Source organism: Salvia hispanica, chromosome 3, assembly GCF_029641045.1.
Source record: "Salvia hispanica isolate PSC_SH4W2 chromosome 3, Shi_PSC_v1, whole genome shotgun sequence".
NCBI classification, from domain to species: Eukaryota; Viridiplantae; Streptophyta; class Magnoliopsida; order Lamiales; family Lamiaceae; genus Salvia; species Salvia hispanica.
Genome location: NC_142694.1, coordinates 17,020,322 through 17,042,279, shown reverse-complemented (window position 1 = coordinate 17,042,279; position 21,958 = coordinate 17,020,322). Strand labels below are relative to the sequence as shown.

At 40.5% G+C, this 21,958-nt stretch overlaps 2 protein-coding genes and 1 pseudogene across 4 annotated transcripts; 2 read left to right on the top strand and 1 right to left on the bottom strand.

Annotated features, from left to right (window-relative positions):
* Window positions 1–2,548: 2,548 nt before the first annotated feature.
* On the top strand, window positions 2,549–4,788 carry LOC148930269 (putative mitochondrial outer membrane protein porin 5; the record flags this gene model as incomplete). Its single annotated transcript, XM_089066404.1, has 5 exons — window positions 2,549–2,588; window positions 2,658–2,722; window positions 3,345–3,366; window positions 3,943–4,141; window positions 4,278–4,788. Coding segments are annotated over 5 exons (738 nt in total), but the record flags the coding sequence as incomplete, so codon positions are not given.
* A 449-nt stretch (window positions 4,789–5,237) lies between these two features.
* On the bottom strand, window positions 5,238–5,899 carry LOC148930268 (large ribosomal subunit protein uL24z pseudogene; annotated as a pseudogene).
* Window positions 5,900–14,721: 8,822 nt separating this feature from the next.
* Window positions 14,722–18,623, top strand: LOC125209360 (adenylyl-sulfate kinase 3-like). Of its 3 annotated transcripts, none has more exons than XM_089066277.1 (8): window positions 14,722–14,865; window positions 15,213–15,542; window positions 15,637–15,777; window positions 16,366–16,515; window positions 16,588–16,706; window positions 16,821–16,905; window positions 17,639–17,685; window positions 18,051–18,623. In XM_089066277.1, exons 2-8 carry the CDS (start codon window positions 15,275–15,277, stop codon window positions 18,147–18,149), a joined length of 909 nt encoding a protein of 302 aa, XP_088922403.1. In that variant the 5' UTR covers window positions 14,722–14,865; window positions 15,213–15,274; the 3' UTR covers window positions 18,150–18,623. The 3 variants fall into 3 exon arrangements, with proteins under 3 accessions (XP_088922403.1, XP_088922405.1, XP_088922404.1); XM_089066279.1 differs by lacking the exon at window positions 14,722–14,865 and adding an exon at window positions 14,998–15,125; XM_089066278.1 differs by lacking the exon at window positions 14,722–14,865 and adding an exon at window positions 15,008–15,143.
* The last annotated feature ends 3,335 nt before the right edge of the window (window positions 18,624–21,958 follow it).

Here is a 21,958-nt window from a genome sequence, read left to right as displayed (position 1 = left end):
AGATATATCAATTTTTCCGCTCAGCTACCCCATTTTGTTCTGGTGTATATGCACACGAAGTTTGGTAGACAAGGCCTTTTTCAGTGAAGAAAGATGTCATCTTAGAATTAACGTATTCCCTCCCGTTATCAAATCTAAGGACTTGAATTTTGGAGTTATATTGGGTTTGAACGAGACGATAGAACTCGGTGAATTTCTCAAAAACTTTTGATTTTGTTTTCAAAAAATAAATCCAAGTCATACGAGAAAAGACATCAATAAACAATAAAAAATATCGAAACCATTGTCCTCCAGTTACCGGAGCAGGATCCCACACATCAGAGTGAATCAAAGCAAAAATAGATTTTTCTCTAGTGTTGTTTAATTTAAAAGAATGGATCGCTGATAAAGATGGTCTTAGAAATCTTTTGTTAAAAATAAAGTATATTGAAAAGTATTAAGTAACTCTATAATTTTACAAAATCAAAAGATAATCAAAATATGAGGCAGAATTTACATACGTCAAGGAATGTAGCTATATGGGACTGACTACTCCAGATAATCTACATCTTTGTAGCATCATTTATAAACCAAGAAACCAAATAAATCTGGCTCTATGGGTCGTATGAAATGTTGGAAATAGTCCAATTTTTCAAATGATATTTTAAATTTCAACTTTGCTTTTATCGAATAACTTGATATTCTAATTTTTTTTTTCGGTTTCTATTCGTAAAATTTATCTATTTAAATTTTAAGTTGATTACATCATAAAGCATTGAGGAATAGTCATAATTGAAGAATAAGTTTTGAAAAAGAATCCACAGCTAAGTATGAAGAGAAAAGTATACATGCTCTAAATTAAAAAATGCATAGATACCATATCCAAACTTGTCTTGGACAAAAAAAAAAGTCACATGTGAACTAGGAGAATAAATGAGGATATATATGCAGGGTTATCTTCCAATACTTATAACATCATAATCAAAAACTAAGATTAAATTTACACTCTTAGATTTTAAAATGAGTGGATGAGATTAAAGCTCATAAATTTCAATAAATAATAGACAAAATATCAACAAAGGGGTAATATCGTCATTATATTATCATATAATAATTTTCGTAGGTGTTTTTTTGTATCAACATTGTGTATTACAAATATCAACAATATGAAATGAGAATATCAACACAAGGACAAGAAAATATCAAGACATTTTTATTGATTATTTTACCTACACAATATTGAGATTTTGTATACACTATGTTGAGATTTTTTTTGCATTTATTGATAAAATCTGCTTATCAACATGCACGAAAATTGAAATATAATTTATCAAATTTCATCACCCGAACATCGTCGGAACATATGCAATTGAGATCTCGTTGGAATCCTTATTAAATTATCTTTAATTTGATATATTATTTGTGAAAAAATAATTTAAATCGGGTGAGTTACATTAATTTAAAGTTTTTAGATGATTTTCATAAGAGATAATTGACATTAATAGCTATTAAGTTTATCTAATAAATTTTTTAAATTAAAATCTAATCCATGTGGCATTATTTCAACCACTAGATCTCCTAATCTAATGATCAAGATTTGGTCTTAATTTGTGATTGCTAATTAGTTAGCAATTGATCACTCCCCTATATATGCAAATGTTTATAGTTTTGTGATTTTGTGAAATTTGTTTAACTTAAAGAGAGTAAATTTTCTGGACAAAATTCTTAAAGTGGGAAAGAATTGTTGAGTTTTGATCTAGTTAAAATACCTATATAGGGTCATATTAAAATAGATATAGTACTTCAATACATAACTAAGACAAATCCTACACTATTAGATGTTAAAATGAGTGTACGAAATTAAATTTCATGAATTTCAATAAATAATAAACAAAATATCAATAAAATGGTAATATCGTCACTCTATCATACTATGATAATTATTGTGGTTTTTCTTATATCAACATAGTGTATTAAAAATATCAACACAATGATAATAAATATTTCAATATACGTACACGGAAACTTCAACACAGTTTTATTGATATTGTACATGCACTGTATAAAAATTGTTTGATGCATTTATCGATATAAAATCTGTTAATCAACATATACAAAAATTGAAATAAAAATAATAAAATTTCATCACCCGATCATCGTCGGAATATATGCAGTTAGATCTCATTAGAATTTAAAGTTTTAAATGATTTTAAGAGGGTTTAAATGAGAGAGAAAGTGATTGGTTTTAACAAACATATACTCCTTCTGTCCACGAATAGGAGTCACGTTTTTTTCATTTTGATCCGTCCGTGAATAGGAGTCTTGGTTCATAATTACTATAAAAGGTAAAGAGACATTATATTCCACTAACTCACTCCATTCATATCATTTAAAATTAATAAATACAAGTGAGACTCATAATCCACTAATTTTATTTTCCACTCACTTTTTTTAATATTTCTTTATCATTTAAAATTAATATATGGAAAAGGCAGGGATCGGATCCCCTGGCCCTGGCCCTGGGGATCGGATAGCCACATTACATTGAATCATTAATCATTAATCATTAATCCCCTGGCTCTTCTCCGACATCGGCAAGAAAGCCCGAGGTTCATTTATTTTCTTCGCCATCCCATCATTTCTCTTCTTGTTCATTTATTGAATTGTTTTTTTTACAGATCTTCTAACCAGAGATTACCTCTCGGATCACAAATTTTCGGTCTCCACCTGCACTGAATCTGGAGTGGTACATACACCCAGTGGCGGAGCCAGGATTTTAATTCTGGGGGGCCCAAATTACTATATTAAAATTTGTGTAGTATTTTTTTGTCAACGACACGGAAATAGCTCTGACATAAGCAATAGAGTGTTGCGCGCTAGAGATAGATAATGACACCGGCGGACCTACATACAATGGGGGAGGGGCTTTAGCCCCTAATGAATTCAAATTTTTAACTTTTTCCTACTATAAAGTTCTAAAATTTATTCATATTTTGTGCATATTATTATATAAAAGCCCCTATTAATAATCCAAACTACATACAAATTTATTTTTAAGGTAAATTTTGAAAATTTAGCCCCTACTCACATTCATTTTTGCGTCCGCCACTGGATAATGAGATAAATAATTAAAGGATGAGTAATAGAAAATTTAGAGATACGGTAACAACATCGACCATCGAAAAAGTTAAAAAATAATATTTTTATAATAAAGATCATTGTACTATTGAAACTAGTTTTACCAATAATATATAGCAGTATTAGTACTTATATATTTTCAAAATTAAAGAATTACTTTCTTCTATTCTATATTTTTTTTTATAATTGTAAGTAAAATTATTTATACAAAATTAATAGCTAATAAGTTTATACTCTCTACGTCTCTCTGTAACGGAGTCGTATTCCTTTTTGGGTTGTCCAACTGTAGCTGAGTCATTTCTTTTTTTGGCAAAAAGTACTTTACTCTCTCTTCATCTCTCAATCTTTTTTTCTTTTCTACTATATTCTCCTTTTACTTAACTCATTTAAAACGATTTTTCTTAAATTTCATGCCGAAAAGTAATACCTCTACTACAGAGAGATGGAGGGAGTACATATAAAATTAACATGAAAAAGTGTTTACAACATAAAATAAATTTATAAGATTATATAAAATTGGTAGAGAAATTTAAGTCCAAAAGAGGCATAAAAAATACTCAAAATCATATTGCTAGAAGAGAGAATCGAACCCAGCCCAATTCTATTAATGACAGAAATAAAAGCCAACTGCACTACTTCATGATTTGTAATTTTGGCGTACATATTGCATATATAGGTATAACTGAAATGGCTGGGGGGCCCAAGGGCCCCCTTGGGCCCACCATGGCTCCGCCAGTGCATACACCCTTTACTCATCACCATATTCGGACAACATTTGTAAACAAATTTATAGAGGAATTTGTCCTCTTCTCGTGATTATATAAGTGAAAAAGGGAGGTTACTCATCTGGTGATGTGCAACTCCAGTATGCATCCAACAACACCGCAGCAGATCTCAAAGTCGACACCGAATTGAATCGAACGTCCGATGCTCAAACTTATCACACAAGCAAAGTTCATCTCAATTTTAGTACTACATTTTTTCCTGATCCCCTGTTTTGGCAATGGCAGATTGCAGCAACGCTGTCCGTTGTAAGTGCTAAGCAAGTGATCTTATTATATAATTTTGTGCCTCAATAACTTTGCAAGTGCTAAGCAAGTGATCTTATTATATATAGTTGGTTTTGGGATGTAATTTGAGTGTTGTGCCTATTCTTGTAGGGGTGACAAAGGGTACACGCTAACGGCATCATTCATACACTACATGGATCACTCGAAGAGGAGAGCTGCTGGAGGGGAGATCGCTAGGAAGTTCTCGACCAACCACAACACGTTCACAGTGGGAGGGTCTTACGCTCTCGATGATCTCATGCTCGTCAAGTTCAAGCCCAATAATCATGGCACCTTAGGGAGTGTTTTGCAGCACCAAATCATAAGGAAATCTGTTATAACTATATCGAGTGAGCTTGATACCAAGGCTCTAGACAAAATACCCAAATTTGGAGTATGTTTTGCTCTGAGACCTGAGAGGTTTGAGGCAAATTTTTTGTTTTTTTTTCAAGGAATAAGCAATCAGTGGGGTAGTTATTTTTCGCAACATCATTTGTTGAGAGAAATCGTTATTCCAAAATAAAAATGTCCAGTTTCTTACTACATAAATTGGATTTATCAATTATATTTCGATTGTAACTTAACTGGATCGCAAATAATTGCATACTCTCGTCCCATTCGAGAAAATGACTTTTAATATTTAGAATATCAAAACAATTGAAAATATAAGTACAAAAAAACCATTCCTACAAACCCATTTTGTAATGTTAAGAGAACATAAGAAGATTGAAGTTTTGCCTCAAAACGTAATGACTAGACGAAGGAATACGATGAGGGAATTCATATTATATGATATTTGGTATATAAACATTAAAATGGAAAATTTTCATACAAATATGAAGATCTCCCAAAAAGATTAACAGTATATTTTTATATTTCAAGCGAAAAAACACATTTCAACTTAACATAAAAAAGTGAATAAAACTTGTGATATTACTATTATTTCAATTGAAACTACTAATAACCATATCAACAAACATTTAGCCAATTCGGAATTAAACAAATAATTAGGTCTAAGCGAAATCTCATCCAGAAAACAAAATTCAGAATAAAACACACCACACAGATGAATGACCAAAAACATGAATTATGAATATAGCTAATACAGTCATCACTGAAGTGAAACAAAATCCATCAAAATCAACAAAACATAGCTTGGTTTCTCTCATCGAAACAGATCCAAAAATTAACAACCGTTTTAAAAAAGACGAACCAACCTCCTAATCGATAGTCTGCATAATGTCCTCGGCGGTGAATTTGGTGCCCTTGTCCTTGTCCGCGACGGCGCGCCCCTTGGCCTTGCGGTCGAGCAGCGATTTCCGGTCCTTGTCGAGGCGGAGCTTGGTAATCACGACCTTGGAGGGGTGGATCCCGACGTTGACCGTGGATCCGTTAACCTTCTCCCTTGTGATGCGCTCGATGTGGATCACCCACTTCTTACGGTACACCTGGACGATTTTTCCCTCGCGCCCCTTGTAGGTGCCGCGGACGACCTGGACCTCGTCGTCCTTGCGCACCGGCATCGAGCGGACGCTGTACTTGGTGCGGAGGTCGCCGGATAGGGGGGCGCTCATGATGACGCGGCGGACGCTGGACGGCGCCGTGAAATGAGCCTTGCGGCTCTTGCGCCGGGAGGACGACACTCTGGGGTTGTACTTCATCTTACCTTACCTTCTCTGTCGCCGCCGCTGGTGATCGGTGAATTTGGGGGTGGGGAGTGTGGAGGCTGAGATTGTTAGGGTTTGGGGTATATATTTAGGAATTGCTAACGGCGTCGTTTGAGGCCAGGGTTTGTTTTGGGCTTTAGGGCTTTGCATTTTGTTGTTGTGGGCTTATGGCGTGAGGTTTATTGTTTTTATTTATTTTGAATGTTGAGATTTTAAAATATACTTATTACGAAATATTCATGACTAATAAATTAGAGAAATTGCATACTTCTTTGTAGAAGTTGATGCAACTTGTTTTGTGGAAAATGAGTACACACTGCAAATATTCAGGTCGGAGAAGTTGATGCAACTTGTTTTGTGGAAAATGAGTACACACTGCGACTTGTTTCGTAGAAAGTGGAGAAATGGTAAAATCAGAGAGAGAATATCATAATAATGTTGAGAAGATAGTCCAAAATGTCATTTTTTTCACACGATTTTTCTATCTTTTATGTGAAGGTGTAATAGGAGTCGAGTCCTATTACGTTAATTGGAAGAGCACACGTGAAACTTGAGAGTGATTGGAGAAAATTTGTCCTAGTTGAAGTTCTAGGATTTTGCCAAGATTTGAGAAAACGAATTTTATTTCATTATTCTCAATGACTCAATCTAGTGGAATTCTATAATTTATAGAATTCCACTACTTGATTCGGACTTACGACTCGGGAAAGAATCAAGAAGAAAACCCGAGAAGATTGACTCAAAACTAAGGAAATATTGTTCAAAGCAAAAACATAAAATAAGGAAAAACAAATCTTAAAGATATTTCCTAATGAGATATGTAATCAGCGTATTTTGCAGGAATGGTAATTTTCCTTTTTGGTTTCTCTTTCCTTCCTTGCTGTTGCTTGCGCTGCACTTCTTCCATCCTTGCTCGCGTGGCAGTCTGCTCCGGTTGAGTGATCGTTGAGGTTGGATGCAAAGGGTCGACGAGAGGCTGACTCGAGGAGTCCCTATCAACTCCCCCCTCCATAGAATGCACCTTGTCCTCAAGGTGGAGGTGAGGAAAATTAAGCCTGAGCACATCGACTGGTTCCCATGACGAGTGTGAAGCATTCTCCGACGACCATTGGACCAGCCATTCGTCTTGCGGAACACCGTTGACCAATATCGTACGCGAGTCAGTCGCCCTGACTGGGACGTCGATAGGGCGGTTGCGGTCAAAATGTGTGGGAAAAACAGCAGTTGCCGACTCCGCTAATGGAGGCACAAATGGGCGCAGTAACGAGACGTGAAAGACGTCATGAATTCGACTGTCGACCGGTAACTGAAGGCGGTATGCCACTGCACCAATGCGCTCCGTAACTGTGAAGGGACCATAAAAACGTCGCCCAAGTTTGGCTGATATCGGCTTGCCCACCGAGTGTTGTCGATACGGTTGAAGGCGTAGAAGAACCTTGTCGCCGACAGCAAAAACAACATCCTTCCGATGGCGATTTGCATACTCCACCATTTCGCGCTGCGCGCGTGCAATTCTGGCTTTGAGGAGGCGAAGTGTGTCCTCCCGCTCAATCAACATATCCTGGACCGCGACATTGTGAGATGGTCGCGGGTAAGTTGCGAACAAATCCGGGGGTGGGCGACCATACAAAGCTTGGAAAGGGGACATCCCAATGCTGACATTGACACTACAATTCAACGCCAATTCAGCCCAAGGGAGTAACGGAAACCAGTTTGCCGGACGATCAAACGTGAAGGCTCGCAGATACTGTTCTAAGGCGCGATTTGTAACCTCCGACTGACCATCAGTTTGTGGATGATACGCGGTCGTGAATTGCAACTTAGTGCCGCTGAGTGATAGCAACTCGTCCCAGAAATCGCTCATAAAAATTGAATCACGATCAGATAATAGTTTCTCGGGAAACCCATGTAATTTGACAACTGTATTTACAAAGAGCTGGGCAACCTTCTGGGCGTCGAAACCAACCTTTAAAGCACCAAAGTGTGCATATTTCGATAGTCTATCCACTACGACCATAATAGCAGAATATCCATGAGAAGGTGGTAAGCCGACAATGAAGTCCATAGAAGCGGCTTGCCAAACTTTGTCCGGAATAGGCAACGGCTGAATGAGGCCATTGGGTTTGTCGCGAATGAACTTTGTTGATTGACACACAAAACAGGCAGCCACAAAGTCTCGGACGTCGGTACGCATTCCTTGCCAGAAAAAAGATGTCGCAACTCGCGCAAATGTGCGTTTGAACCCAGGGTGGCCCGCAGTCGGTGCTGAGTGACATTCCTCAAGCACCGCCGACCGGACAGATGACTCACGGCCGAGGTACAGGCGTGTCTTGAAGTATAACAGGCCATCAACAGTCGAGACATGGGGCGGCGCCTTGGCTGCAGTCACAGCGGCATGGAGATCGATCAATTCCTGCAGCGAAGAATTCTCTCGTCGCGCTATCTCCAATAGCATCGGTGCCGGCCGTGCAAAGATGGTGAGAAACATTGGGTCATCAATCCCGTGATTTTCATCGCGTCGGGATAAAGCATCAGCCACCTTGTTCGAGGCACCCGACTTGTATTCTATCTTGAATTTAAATCCTAATAGCTTGCGGACATAAAACTGTTGATCCGGGGTTTGCACAACCTGCGAGAGGAGATCTTTTAGGCTACATTGATCGCTGCGAATAATGAATTCCCTGCCGAGCAAATATTGTCTCCATTTCTGAACAGCCTCCACGATAGCGTAAAGCTCCTTATGATAGGTGGAAGCCAATCTTCGTCGTGGACCCAACTTCTTGCTAAAATAGGCTAGAGGATGGCCTTCTTGCAACAATACAGCCCCAATCCCAAAGTCAGAAGCATCTGTTTCAACCACAAATGGAATAGAGAAATTCGGGAGGCGTAATACTGGAGTCGAACACATGGCCGATTTCAGGTCGTCGAAACTCTGCTGGGCACTATTGGACCATTTGAAAGAATCTTTCTTGAGCAAATCAGTTAAGGGAGCAGCGATGATCGAGTAATTAGACACAAAACGTCTATAGTAACCTATGAGGCCCAAGAACCCACGGAGCTGCTTGACGGAGCGGGGAGTCGGCCACAGTTGCATCGCTGAGATTTTTGTCTGGTCGACTCTGAGCTCGCCGGCTGAAATAACGTGGCCAAGATAGTCTATCGTAGTCACCCCAAAGGCGCACTTCGACCTCTTGATGAAAAAAGAGTGATCCGCCAATATTTGCAAAACAGTGCGGAGGTGTGCCGTGTGGTCAGCTATAGAAGCACTGTATATCAGGATATCATTGAAAAAAACTATGACAAACCGTCGCAAATGGGCCTGAAAAATGCCGTTCATCGCCGCCTGGAAGGTAGAAGGAGCGTTCGTCAAGCCAAAAGGCATAACAAGAAACTCATAGTGGCCCTCATGTGTGCGAAAGGCTGTTTTGTGGATGTCATCCACATGCATGCGTATCTGATGGTACCCGAATCGCAAATCTAGCTTCGAGAAAATCCGCGCAGCATGTAATTCATCAAATAACTCATCCGCTGTCGGTATAGGGAAATGGTCAGGAGTTGTTGCCGCGTTCAAGGCTTTATAATCCACACAAAAACGAAATGTTCCATCCTTCTTGCGAACCAACAATACTGGAGAAGAAAAAGGGCTCGTGCTACGTTGTATCAATCCGTTGTCCAACATATCCCAAATTTGTTTCTCGATTTCCGCCTTCTGGAAGTATGGGTATCGGTAAGGTCTCACGTTGACCGGTTTCGCTTGACTCGGAATATGTATGCGGTGGTCCCACAAACGAGGCGGTGGAAGGCCTGACGGGATCTCGAAAACCGAACTAAACTCTTCAAGGACATGGAGGAGGTAGTCATCCAGAGGCGGAGACTCTGCTGTAGGGCTGTCCGGCGTAGTCGGTACTACGACTATCTCGAATATCTCAGCTTCGGGTTCAGTGACAAAGAGAGAGAACAGATTGTTGTAGGAGATTCGGCGTGGTTGCCCTCCTTCGCCCTGCAGGAGTATGTTCTGATCGCCCTTAGTAAAGCGCATGGTCAAATCGCGGAAATTGTTCGTCACATCCCCTAAGTCCTGAAGCCATTGAACGCCCAAAATAACATCCGGGCCTTCGACCCTCAGTATGAACAGATCAATATCAAAGTTATGACCCTGCAATATAATGGGGGTTTGTAAACATGCATAAGAGCATTTCAAGGATGCACCATTACCGACAAAGACTCGAAAGGGAGTAACAGGGTGGACAGTTAGACTTAGCTGTTCGGCGACGGCGGGCTTGATGAAGTTATGGGTACTGCCGCCGTCAATCAGTACAGTCACCTTAGAATTTTTGATGGAGCCAGCAATGCGGATTGAACGTGGCCGGAGAGCCGGACCAATGACGTTGATACTGGAGACGTCGCCCGTGATAACCAAAGTCTCGCCATCATCCTCACACTCTGCAACCTCAGTCGGAATATTTGAACCGGGTCCATCTTCTAAGAGTTCTTCCTCGTCATCTGGTCCCATCATGGCTAGGAACCTTTTGCTGCAGACGTGGTCGCGCGACCATTTCTCGGGACAGTAATCGCATTCGCCTTTGCGTCTCTTCTCTGCCCGTTCTGCCGGGGAAATGCGAACGATCGGCAGGCCACCCGTGGGCTGGGTGGAACGTGGCGGCTTAGGGTGGGGAATGGATACCCGTGTGCTGTCGAGGGAGCCGGCGGTGTGTCGCGTTCCGCGATTGCTCCAGTTTTGTGTTGGCGGACGGACCTGATCCGTTAAGGCCAGGTGGCAGGCCTCGACTTGCTGGGCTAGGGCGCAAGCATCTTGAAGGGACGACGGTCGTTTGGTCAATAGTTCGTGCTTGATGGCCGGCTTCAGTCCCGCAATAAATAGCGAAGTGAGGGTGGAGTCCTCAACACTGGAAACCTTGAGAAGGGAAGACTCGAAGGCCGTCTGGTACGCTTCGACCGACGTTGTCTGTGTGAGGGTGGTCAGTCTGCCAACGTGGTCCTCGTAGAGGTCAGGCTCGAAACGTTGTTTTACCGCCAAGAGAAAATCATCCCATGGGCGCCCCACGTTGTTTGCCTCCCAAAAACTCATCCAATCGGCCGCCGGAGGGTCGAACAAAAATGAAGTCAGATATAAACGATCAGCTAAAGGCATGAAAGAATGATTGTAGTACTTTTGTAGTTTTCGGATCCAATCAGAGGCGTTCTCGCCGTTGAAACGCGGAGGATCGGACTTGAGTTTGGGCCATGTTTCAGCATTATAGTTTAGCGGTGGGGACGTGAGCGAGGGTGGAATACGCCAGCCCCGGTGTTGCGGCGGATCGGGCGGGCGATCCTGAGTAATGACACTGCCCGCACCATTCAATATTGCTGCGGCAAGCTTGTTCAGAGTGTCGTTGAGGTTCTTGGTTGCTGTGGTCTGCTGTCGAGCGAAATTTTCCTGGTCATATTTGTGATTCATCATAGTTTTCTCAGCTTTAGCGGCTCGGACTTGCAACTCTTGCATCAGCGTGCCAAGCTCCTCAACCGTGTAGGGAACGGGTGGCGGCGGTGGCGTGTTGTCATGATTTGAAGCGGACGCCATGGAGATCGGTGGGGGAAGAGTCGTCAAGAAAGCACCAGTTAATAGGAGTCGAATCCTATTACGTTAATTGGAAGAGCACACGTGAAACTTGAGAGTGATTGGAGAAAATTTGTCCTAGTTGAAGTTCTAGGATTTTGCCAAGATTTGAGAAAACGAATTTTATTTCATTATTCTCAATGACTCAATCTAGTGGAATTCTATAATTTATAGAATTCCACTACTTGATTCGGACTTACGACTCGGGAAAGAATCAAGAAGAAAACCCGAGAAGATTGACTCAAAACTAAGGAAATATTGTTCAAAGCAAAAACATAAAATAAGGAAAAACAAATCTTAAAGATATTTCCTAATGAGATATGTAATCAGCGTATTTTGCAGGAATGGTAATTTTCCTTTTTGGTTTCTCTTTCCTTCCTTGCTGTTGCTTGCGCTGCACTTCTTCCATCCTTGCTCGCGTGGCAGTCTGCTCCGGTTGAGTGATCGTTGAGGTTGGATGCAAAGGGTCGACGAGAGGCTGACTCGAGGAGTCCCTATCAAGGTGTGACGGTTGCAAGTTTTTTATTCATTTTGAGTTGGGAGCTTCTTGGCTCAAGCAAGAGAGGCAGAGGTTGAGCTCGGTTGTTGGAGCTCAACTAGCCGTTGGAAAAACGGTTATGACATATTTGCTTCTTGAAGATTAGGTAGTGAATCTTGATTGTAATCTCTTGTATAAAAAGCTTATTGAATCAGTAACTCTTAGTTACAGTTTGATAGCTAGCTCTACTTGTGATTAGTTTTGAGCGTTTCAGATTGTAGAGAGGAACTCATCTCATCCTTCACACTTAGATCAATAAATTCCATCAACTCTTCTCCGTGGATGTAGGCAAGAGATTGCCGAACCACGTAATTGCTAGAGTGTGTTTTTACTTCTTGTCTTCTTCTCGGTTTTGTTCTTGTGGTTCTTGGTTCCTTTGGAGCTCAAATCCTAACATTTTATCTATATATTTTCCATTTATATGGAACTTTACTAGACATACTCTACTTAACAAAGTGGAATCCATTTATGACTACATAATAATATACTCTTGAGCCACAATCTAGTACTCCGTCCATTCCACAGTAATGGAGGCAAAACTTTTCGGCATGAAGATTAAGAAAAATTGTGTTAGGTGAGTTAAGTAAAGAAAGAATAAAGTGGAAAATGAAAAAAGTAGAGAGATGAAGAGAAAAAAAAGTAAGAGAGAGTAAAGTAGGTGTGGAAAAATATGTTAACTTTTACTAAAAAGGGAAATGACTCTATTACTATGAAACATACCAAAATGACAAATGACTCTATTACTATGGAATGAAGGGAGTACGCATTTTGTAGTATGAAAAAAAACCCAGTATGCATTTTATAGGACGAAAGAAGTAAAAATATAATTTAAGGGCTCGTCTGGTAGCTCCGAAAACACCCGAAACAGCACTGTGCAACCCCATTTCACAGCGTTTGGTAAGCAACATATAAATTCAGCGACCCGGTACAGAGGCTTCGGGTTTCCACACTACACTTGCTACTATTGGTGTTTCCTGTCAACACAATCCTGGTGGTGAGAGAGGTGTTTTCGCGATTCGGCTGAAACGGATGTGTGTATCCAATTTTACCCCCGATTTCACCAATCGAAGGATTGACGAAGGAGGAAGCGGGGAGGCGTAGAAGCAGCTCGAGGAGGCCGGCGCGAAGATCTCCATTGTTTAGCGCGGATGCAGAGGAAATTCGATCGACTAATTCAATTGAGCTCAATTTTCTATTCAATTCCCACTGCCAAAAAATTCGTTTTAACTCAATAGAGTAGAAGCCGAGGGTAGTTTAGCCTGAGGCATTTTATTTTCAGCCATGATCCGTTTCAACCAAACACATGCAAATTGGGTACAGTAGTTGCTGGGCTGAACCAAACAGCCCACAACTCTATCCACTAAATCAAGATAAGCCCATTTCCCACGAAGCCTGATAATTATTGTATCAGCCAAGTGAAATATTAACAATCGCACACGCCACTTACCTTCCAAATTAAATTAATAGGTCATCTAGGCTCATTTGCGTACAACATGTAGCTTAGGTTAACCAGAGTTGGCAAGATTAAAGTAATGTGTATTTCTAATTGGATGTTCCAATCTAAGCGAGTTGCTTTTATGGAGAAGAAGTATTTTCATGCTTTGGTGCATTTAATCCATGTATTTTCAATCTTGTAGTTGTTGGTGAGTAAAAATATAGCCAATAGAAATATTTATTACTAGTATTTTTTAAAAACACTTAGTGATATCAAAACAATACTATAGGTTTAGTTATAGTTGTGGTGAGTAGAGATATAGCCAATAGAATTATTTTTTGATAGTACTTAAAAAAAACACTTAGATGAATTCTAACTAAATATGGGTGTTTAGGTTCCTAGTGGGCAGCCCTAGCTTTAACTCTGCAATGTTCATTTGAGTAATGTGCGTAGATGAGTTCTAAGCCTTTGATGGTTTTCAAATATATCTTGAACTCTGCACATAGAAATGAAGTTGAATATTTCAGTTAGCCCCACTGAAATTAGTTTCTCCCCACAAATCGCAGCATTCATTCCAGAATACAGTTGCAAAATCTCTGGTAAGCAAATCAAACGCATCAATTAAATTTTAAATATAATTTGGAAACATTGACATCAAGTTTTGTAGTATCTGGGGACTGGGATACTAAACACCCAAATTTGGTTATAAAACTGTGGGCCTTACTTGGCCAAATCTAATCATGTTTTAATTCTACCCTTCCCATACCAAACAACTTGAACATGAACATGTTTTAGCAATATCAAAACAACATAAATTTAGTTTGGCACGCAAGTTTTAATTTGACACTATCATTTCCAATTTTCTTCATAAGATCTTTTAGGGTAAGATTGAAATAAATTGAAAGTTTATGTATTTGTTCTAAAAAATAAAGTTTAGGAGTGATATGAGAAAATATTGTAAGTTTATATCATACAGGTAAATAATCTTATTTATAATACCAATTTTCATATAATTATCATATTTAAACATACATTTGCGGATCGCTTATTATAGACTTTCATCATTGGACCACCCTTATTAAGTTGTCAAATTTTAAAGATTAGTGGTGGCGTTTATAATTTAATTTTTTTCAATGATCTTACGAACTTATGCACCAGACCTGTATGCCATAATGTCACGTTATGCATCCAAAAATTGATACTCCGTAAATTGGAATCCATAATAAATTCCGATTCTTCTTTGGTACTTGAACAATTTCACAGTTTAATTTCTCAAATTAAATAATTTTATTGTCGGCCACCACCACCGCAATTTAAACTTCTGATTCTAAATAAGTCCTCAATCCTCTTTTCCTGATCGCCAAAAATCTCCATTGTTAACATCAGAGAAAAGTGCGGTAGAATTTCGCAGTTTTAGCCGTTGAAGAACAATAATGCTTTGGGTACGGAATTCAATCTCGGTTGCGCTATTGCGCATTTATGCCTGCGAATTGTATATTATGCGATTCCTATTTGTAATGCACTCACATTTGGTTTGGCATCGCTGTCAACAACATTTCTTCCTTTTTCCCATCCTCTTAATTGAAAATTCAGTTGTTCCTGCATTCCACGTGTTATTGTTTACGAAATCTAATCAATTCATGTTAAATGGAGTGGAAATCCCTATCGATCTCGCCGTCGTTTTGCAGATTAATAGCTCCAGGCATTGTCTACATATTAGGTGTCTGTTTTTTCAATTTTACGTTTCTGTGGTAAATGTGTTATTTATGGCTTTGTGTTTTTGGCGTAGGCACGAAATTGACTAGGTGAATTTTATACTGTTTGGCAAATTGAGGGCAAAATAGAGAATAAATGGCGGCGGTGGCTAATCAGGCCTTCAGTTTCTCTAAGCTGTCGAGGTCAAGGCGCGTCAATCCATTGGCACCTCCGGCGGCGGCGTTTCACAGCTGCGGAGGTAGGAAGCTCGAGGTTTGCGGTGGCGCTGCCGCGAGATCGAGATTCGTGTCGCCAATCAGGGCAATGGAAAATTCGCGCCGCGAGATCGAGAATCGTGCGGCGAAGCACGCCAACGGCGCGGCAAATCGATCTCTGGTCGATTCCGCCGCCGGAGACTGTGGAGGTTTTTTTCGTTATTTCGTTTTACTCATCGGTTTATTCCTTTGGCCATGGATTGTTCATTTCCTATGAGAATATGGATTGATTTTGTTTTGTAGGTAAAAAAACTGTTGAGGTGGGTACAGTAGGGAGTTCGACGAATATAGCGTGGCACAAGTGTTCTGTAGAAAAGTGCGATAGAGAGGAGATGCTCAATCAAAAGGGCTGCGTTATTTGGATCACTGGTTTAAGCGGATCAGGTTTCTGAATCTTTGGAATCTTTTCTTGTCAATATGTCTTTCTGTGGATAAGAAATCTTTCTTGTTACTGGTTGAAATTTGGTAGTTTGGCAGTCAAAAAATTTCATGAATAACAAAGTGAAGCATAGAATCTTGTGGACATAAGAACTACCAAATATTGAGGAATGTTTGTCATTTTTCTGGACATTCCCTTTTTTGCCCACTAGAATATGAAGTGTGACATTCCCTTTTTTCTTGGTCAGTCTCTGGTTGTATTTCTCTGAGTTCTTGACTTTTCTGAGAAATTCACGTCCCTGAGTTAGGTGGTGTAGTTATTGAGAGAAATATGGGGCAATGTTGACTTTGCTGCAATAAGTGAGATGCTGCATTTATTTGCTGTATTCTCACTTCTCATACAGTGATTGCAAATCTCTGAATCTTATAAATTTGAAAATAGAATAAGTAATAATAGTGCCTTTGTTTGGGGTGTAGAATTGCTTCCCTGTCTTTCTTAACCATTTCATTTATAGCATCTATCCTTATTTTCTTACAACAACTTGCCTATGCTCGGTGCTGGATCCTATTGATTTCTGATCTTTTTAACTCCAGGAAAGAGCACTGTGGCATGTGCTTTAAGTCGTGCTTTACATGCCAGAGGAAAGCTCAGTTATGTCCTTGATGGGGATAACTGTAGGCACGGTCTAAACCGCGATTTAAGTTTTAAAGCTGAAGATAGATCTGAGAATATAAGAAGGATAGGTTTGTTTCCTACCTCATTTTCAGTTAATTGGTCCAATCAGAAGCTCAATCAACTTTCCTTCTTATATGCAGGAGAGGTGGCAAAGCTTTTTGCTGATGCTGGAGTAATTTGTATTGCAAGTTTAATATCACCATTCAGGAAGGAGAGAGATGCCTGCCGAGATTTACTTCCTGAAGGGGATTTTATTGAGGTTATGTCCTTTGCATGCTGCAGAGTATTCTGTATTGCGCAGATGTTTGATTAGCAAAGTCATGTCATGAGATATAATTTGTTGCAGCATTTAAAAAATGTAAAAAATATGCAGGTATATATGGATGTGCCGTTACAAGTTTGTGAGACAAGGGATCCCAAGGGATTGTACAAGCTTGCACGAGCTGGAAAAATCAAAGGTGCGTTGCATGGTTGATTGGCAATTGTGATTCTTAAATTGTTTATCCTTCTTTTTCTGTATTTGTATTAGTACTTGCTACCACTATCTTCTATTAGATTTTACTGGTATAATAAAAGCTACATTGCTTAAAAAAGGCTGGGAAAGCAATCTCTCTAAAGTCTAAACCATTCTCTACCGTGTGTGTCTTTCTTGTGAACAACGATTTTGGAGATCAAAGTTTCCCAGGATCACATTTCCAAATTGATTGACAGCACTGGAAACTCTTCCTATATAACCGCTTGCATTTTCCTTTTCTAAAGTGATTGCATAGAATCATTTGTAATGGTATGATGGATTGTAAGATCACAGTTATGTGGTTTAGAATATTTTTTCTAAATTATAACCCATAATATAGTTTCGTACAGTAAAATGGAGAAGTGCTTCATTTGTTAGGAGAGAACAGGTCCTGGCTGATTGATTGTCAACTCAGCTCCTATAGTTACCCGATTAGGATCCATAATTTATTTGAAATACTCAACTATCAGATGAATAAGCTGAAATATCCATAGAATCTTACTGGTAACTACCAGAAAATGCTGTCTTGCAGATATTCTGAATTTTCATTCCTGGACCTGATATATAAATTCATACCATTAAAGAACCTAAGAGCATATAAGCATTTGTTACTTACCCTGTTAAGATAAAAAATATACTACTGAATTAGACTGATAAAATGGTATATACCCTTACAGGTTTCACAGGTGTGGATGATCCATATGAGCCACCACTGAACTCTGAGGTATCTACTTTTCTACGATGCATTGTAGACTCATTATCGCTTTAACTCATTCTTGCATGCCCACATAATAAGAGTCGCCGGTTGCTCTTCAAGAAAAATCAGGTCCATTTAGCTAGAGCTTCCTTGCTTCCTTCTTGAGTCTTGGGCTCGTGAGTGAAGTGGATGTTCGTGAAGTTTCCTTGTTTTAATTTGCTTGTATATTTGATGCAATCTCTGTACTTCAAATCACAACCTTCCTCATTGGTGTATACAGAATCTACTTATCGAACCAAAACTCCTCATACCATCCAGTCATCTTTCTGCCATCGACTATCTCTTCTGTTTCGGTTACATAACTAATGCAATGTTCAATTTCACTCTCTCAGATAGTATTGCAGCAAAGTGAAGCAATATGTCATTCTCCAGCAGTTCTGGCAGAGCAAGTTATTTCATACTTGGAAATAAAAGGATATCTGAAGTCATAATGTGCAAATATACTGCTTCTTTGCAGCAGTGACACAAGTTGGCTGTAAGCACAGGTTGTTTGTTAGACAAAACGGTGGTATTTGTTGTGCATAGTTTTAGCTGTTGAATGATTAATGATTAATGATTAATCATGAATATATGATCAATAAAATCTGTTCTTGGACAGGTTGTAGTTGATTGATCAATCAACTACAATTGATGTGCTATGTGCCCAGTTTTAGGATATTTGAGTGACTAATCTTGTCTTGATTAGTTGAATTGCTATTGGTCGGCTTCTTGTAGTTGATTTATCGATCAACTACGACGACCAACAAATTGGATGCACCTCCCTCAGGTGCATTTGTCAAATAAATGCAGTAGTACTATCTTTTATCAACTTTTCATCTTGTACTGAATAATGTGATGTTTTTGTTGTACCTTATTTAACAGAGATAGAAAAACTGGTGTTTGTATGATTTTTCCGATATACAGAATTGTCTTCCTATTTAATTATTTCTTCGAATTAAGGATCAACATGCTGTTGTAAGTAGAATAGGGGAGTGGTTCTGTAAAACTAGGGATGGTTTGGTATGGTATATTGTATAAAAAAGGATCATGCAATTATATCCGTGTGAGAAATCTCATACCGAACTCGTATAGAACCTTTGGTGGTGATTGGTTTCCTAGATAAAATAATAATATCAAAATATAATCTAGGATTTGAGTTGTAAAGATTATTTTAGTCATAGAGTGTTATCAATGACTAATATCCCATGATAATTCATCTAGGATTGAGTTGTGGGATCGAATCTTATTAACTAAACACACTACATATTTAATCAGGGGATATAATCTTGCAAACCGAACACCTTCTTTGTACATAATGAGGAAGGTTCTTGATTGTTTGAAACATGGTTTAAGTGGGAAAGGAGTCAAATGACATTCAAACTATCATAGGTAGTGGGCCTAGTGGTTCCCTGGGCGTGGATACAATTGGATCGGGTTTTGAAGTAGCAGTTCCGACGAATTCCATGGACAGTGGATCCGGAACCGGCTTTGCAAAAGTATCGTTTCTTTTGATTTAAAAGTTTCTTTTCAAACACAAAATTTATTTCCGGAATTTTGATTTTCCTTTTTTTTATTTATGTTTTACTTTTTGTTTAATTTTCAACTAAAATTTTATTCACAATAAAAAGATTTTGGAAATGTATCCGGATCCGGTTTATACCATGCATCACTACTAAAAAGGGTATGAAACCATGTTGGTCAACTGAACTAGCAAACACAAAAATAATGTAGGTAGTGTCAAATTTACTACTTCCTTCGTTCCCAAAGAATATGCACTTTGGGTTCGGCACGGGTTTTAATGCAACATTGATAAGAGCATCTCCAATGCCGGCTAGCCGATTCGCGTCGCTAGCCGAACCATTGGAGTAGGCGAGCGGGAAATCGGCCAAATTTTTGGCGTGGGCTAGCCGGTGGCGTGGCACTGGCCGATGCGCTGGTCGCCATTGTGGCGGCCCGATCGGCCAGCGTCGAATTTCGATTTTTTTAAAAAAAATCTATATAAACGCGATTTTAGTTTCATTTTCATCTGCACCACTTGTTTTAACGAGTTTTCTCTCTCTAACTTTCTGTACAAGAGCATCATCGAGCGATGGATCACAACAACGAGTCCAGTCCAGCGACGAGTGGATCTCAGACTCCCACGGTACCCGTGGGATCTGGATGGGGCCAGATGGGCCCAGGGTTTAACGTCCCTTGGAATCAGCTGATGGGGATGATGGCCGGAGCGCCGGGGGGTGGGAACCAGGGGGAATGTTGTGGGGTATGCGGGCGGCGGACAGGCCAGCGGCAGGCAGGGGTGAGGAGGTATGCCCCAGATGCAGCAGCATATGATGTAGCAGATGATGCAGCAGATGATGTGTATGCATCCCGGGATGTAGGGGTCACCCGGGGGGGGGGGGGGGACACGGTCTATCGTCCCTCTCTGGATTTTTGATGGCTTCGTCTCACACGTCGACCCAGGTGGAGACGCGGTTCACTGGCGATGACCTTTTGTCATTGCATGACATGGGGATCGATCTCGGGGATCCGGACACTCCCGTTCCAGCGGAGCGGGCCGCGGCGAAGAAGAAGAAGAAGACGAAGGGGAAGGCCAAGGCGGTCGGCGAGTCATGGCAGCCCGCTGTTGACGACACCCCCACCCGGAGGAAGTGGACGAAGGATGAGTACGCCGGGGTGGCCAGGGGGTGGTTGGAGGTGTGCGACGATCCGCTGGTTGCGAACAACCAGCGGGTCGTCAACATGTGGGCGAAGATTAGAGCTGCCTAGAGGAGGCACTGCCCGCACGGGAAGGACTTCAGCGGGGAGGAGGTCCGGAAGGGGTGGGAGCGCATCAGGGCCGTGGTCAGCCGCTTTTTGGCGTTGTAGGCCAACGCCCTCCGTCAGCTCACTAGTGGGCAGAATGAGGAGGACGCCCGGAGGATAGCCGAGAGTCAGTTCCCCTTGGCGGGGAAGTACAAGGATTTCCACTTCTGGGAATGCTTTGAGTTGCTGAAGGACTCCAAGAAGTTCCGGGCGGGGTGCGACGCTGGGTGGCCGAAGAAGCAGAGGCACAACTATTCCGGCGACTACAGCGGCAGCAGCGGCGGATCCCACGACCTCTCCCTAGATGCTGAGGAGTTTCCGACCCCTCCATCCTATGCTCGTCGCCATCGCCCGGTTGGACAAAAGCGGGCGCAACGGGCAGTGAGGGGAGGATCCCCCCCTATCGGCCCTGGAGGTCGTCTCGCCTCCCCCCCCCCCCCCACGCGAGTACACCTTCTTCTCGCGTCAAAAAACGCGGGAGCAGATGTACAAGGTCTTCCAAGATTGGAGGACCGCCACTGACCCCACGGAGAAGATGTTTCTTCACTCGATGCTCGAGAGCATGCGAGTTGATTTGGATGCCGCGAGTGCACAGATAGGGGGTTCCGACGTGGGCTCAGATACCCCGGGTGGCGGCGACGGCGACGAGGAGTAGAGAGGGCTCGTGTGTGGAAGCCCTTTTTTTTAAAAAAAAATCATGTATTTTTTTTTAATCTTTGTACTTTTTTTTTAATGAAATGAATTAATTTTTCCGTATCTATGTCGTAAATTTAATTCCGTGATTTAATCGTTATTTTAATTCCGTAAATGTAGTATTTTTTGAATTATTTTTATTGCGGCTGGCCTATGGCTTGCCTAAATCTGATGTGGCAGGTGGATTTTTAGTGCTGCTGACGTGGCAGGGAGAGAGAGTGGCTGGCCTATGGCTGACCTATTTGCATTGCGGATGCTCTAAAGTATGAAAGGGGTAGAGAAAAAAATAATTAAAGTATTGTTAGTGGAGAATTGGTCCCACCTCATTACAGATAAAATAGTTTCTAAAATTGAAAAGTGCATATTCTTGTAAGATGAATTAAAAAGAAAACAGTGCATATTCTTGTCGAACGGAGGGAGTATTACTAAGCACTCAAACTATGGAAAAAGTACAACAGTTTTTTTGTTTGTCTATAATTCATGCGAATCAAAATGCATCTAAAGTTCGAGTTTAGACGTCAACAATGTTTTCGATTTCTAGTATCAGTTCTTCCTATATACTACCTCCGTCCCTCAATATTGACACACTTTGACTTGACACGAGTTTTAAAAAATGTATTGGAAAGTGAGTTGAAAAAGTTGGTGGGATGTGAGCCCTACTTTTAAAGTATTAGTTTTATAATAAAATGTGAGTAGGAATGAATTAGTGGAATATGTGGTCCACTACCAAAACTGGTAAAAAGTGAAATGTGTCAAACTTTCAGGG

Excerpts from the sequence above, each read along its gene's own strand:
- LOC125209360 (XM_089066277.1), top strand. The coding sequence starts at position 15,275 with ATGGCGGCGGTGGCTAATCAGGCCTTCAGTTTCTCTAAGCTGTCGAGG. Across the intron at positions 15,543-15,636 it reads CGCCGCCGGAGACTGTGGAG|GTAAAAAAACTGTTGAGGTG; the intron begins GTTTTTTTCGTT and ends TTTGTTTTGTAG. Across the intron at positions 17,686-18,050 it reads AGCCACCACTGAACTCTGAG|ATAGTATTGCAGCAAAGTGA; the intron begins GTATCTACTTTT and ends TCACTCTCTCAG.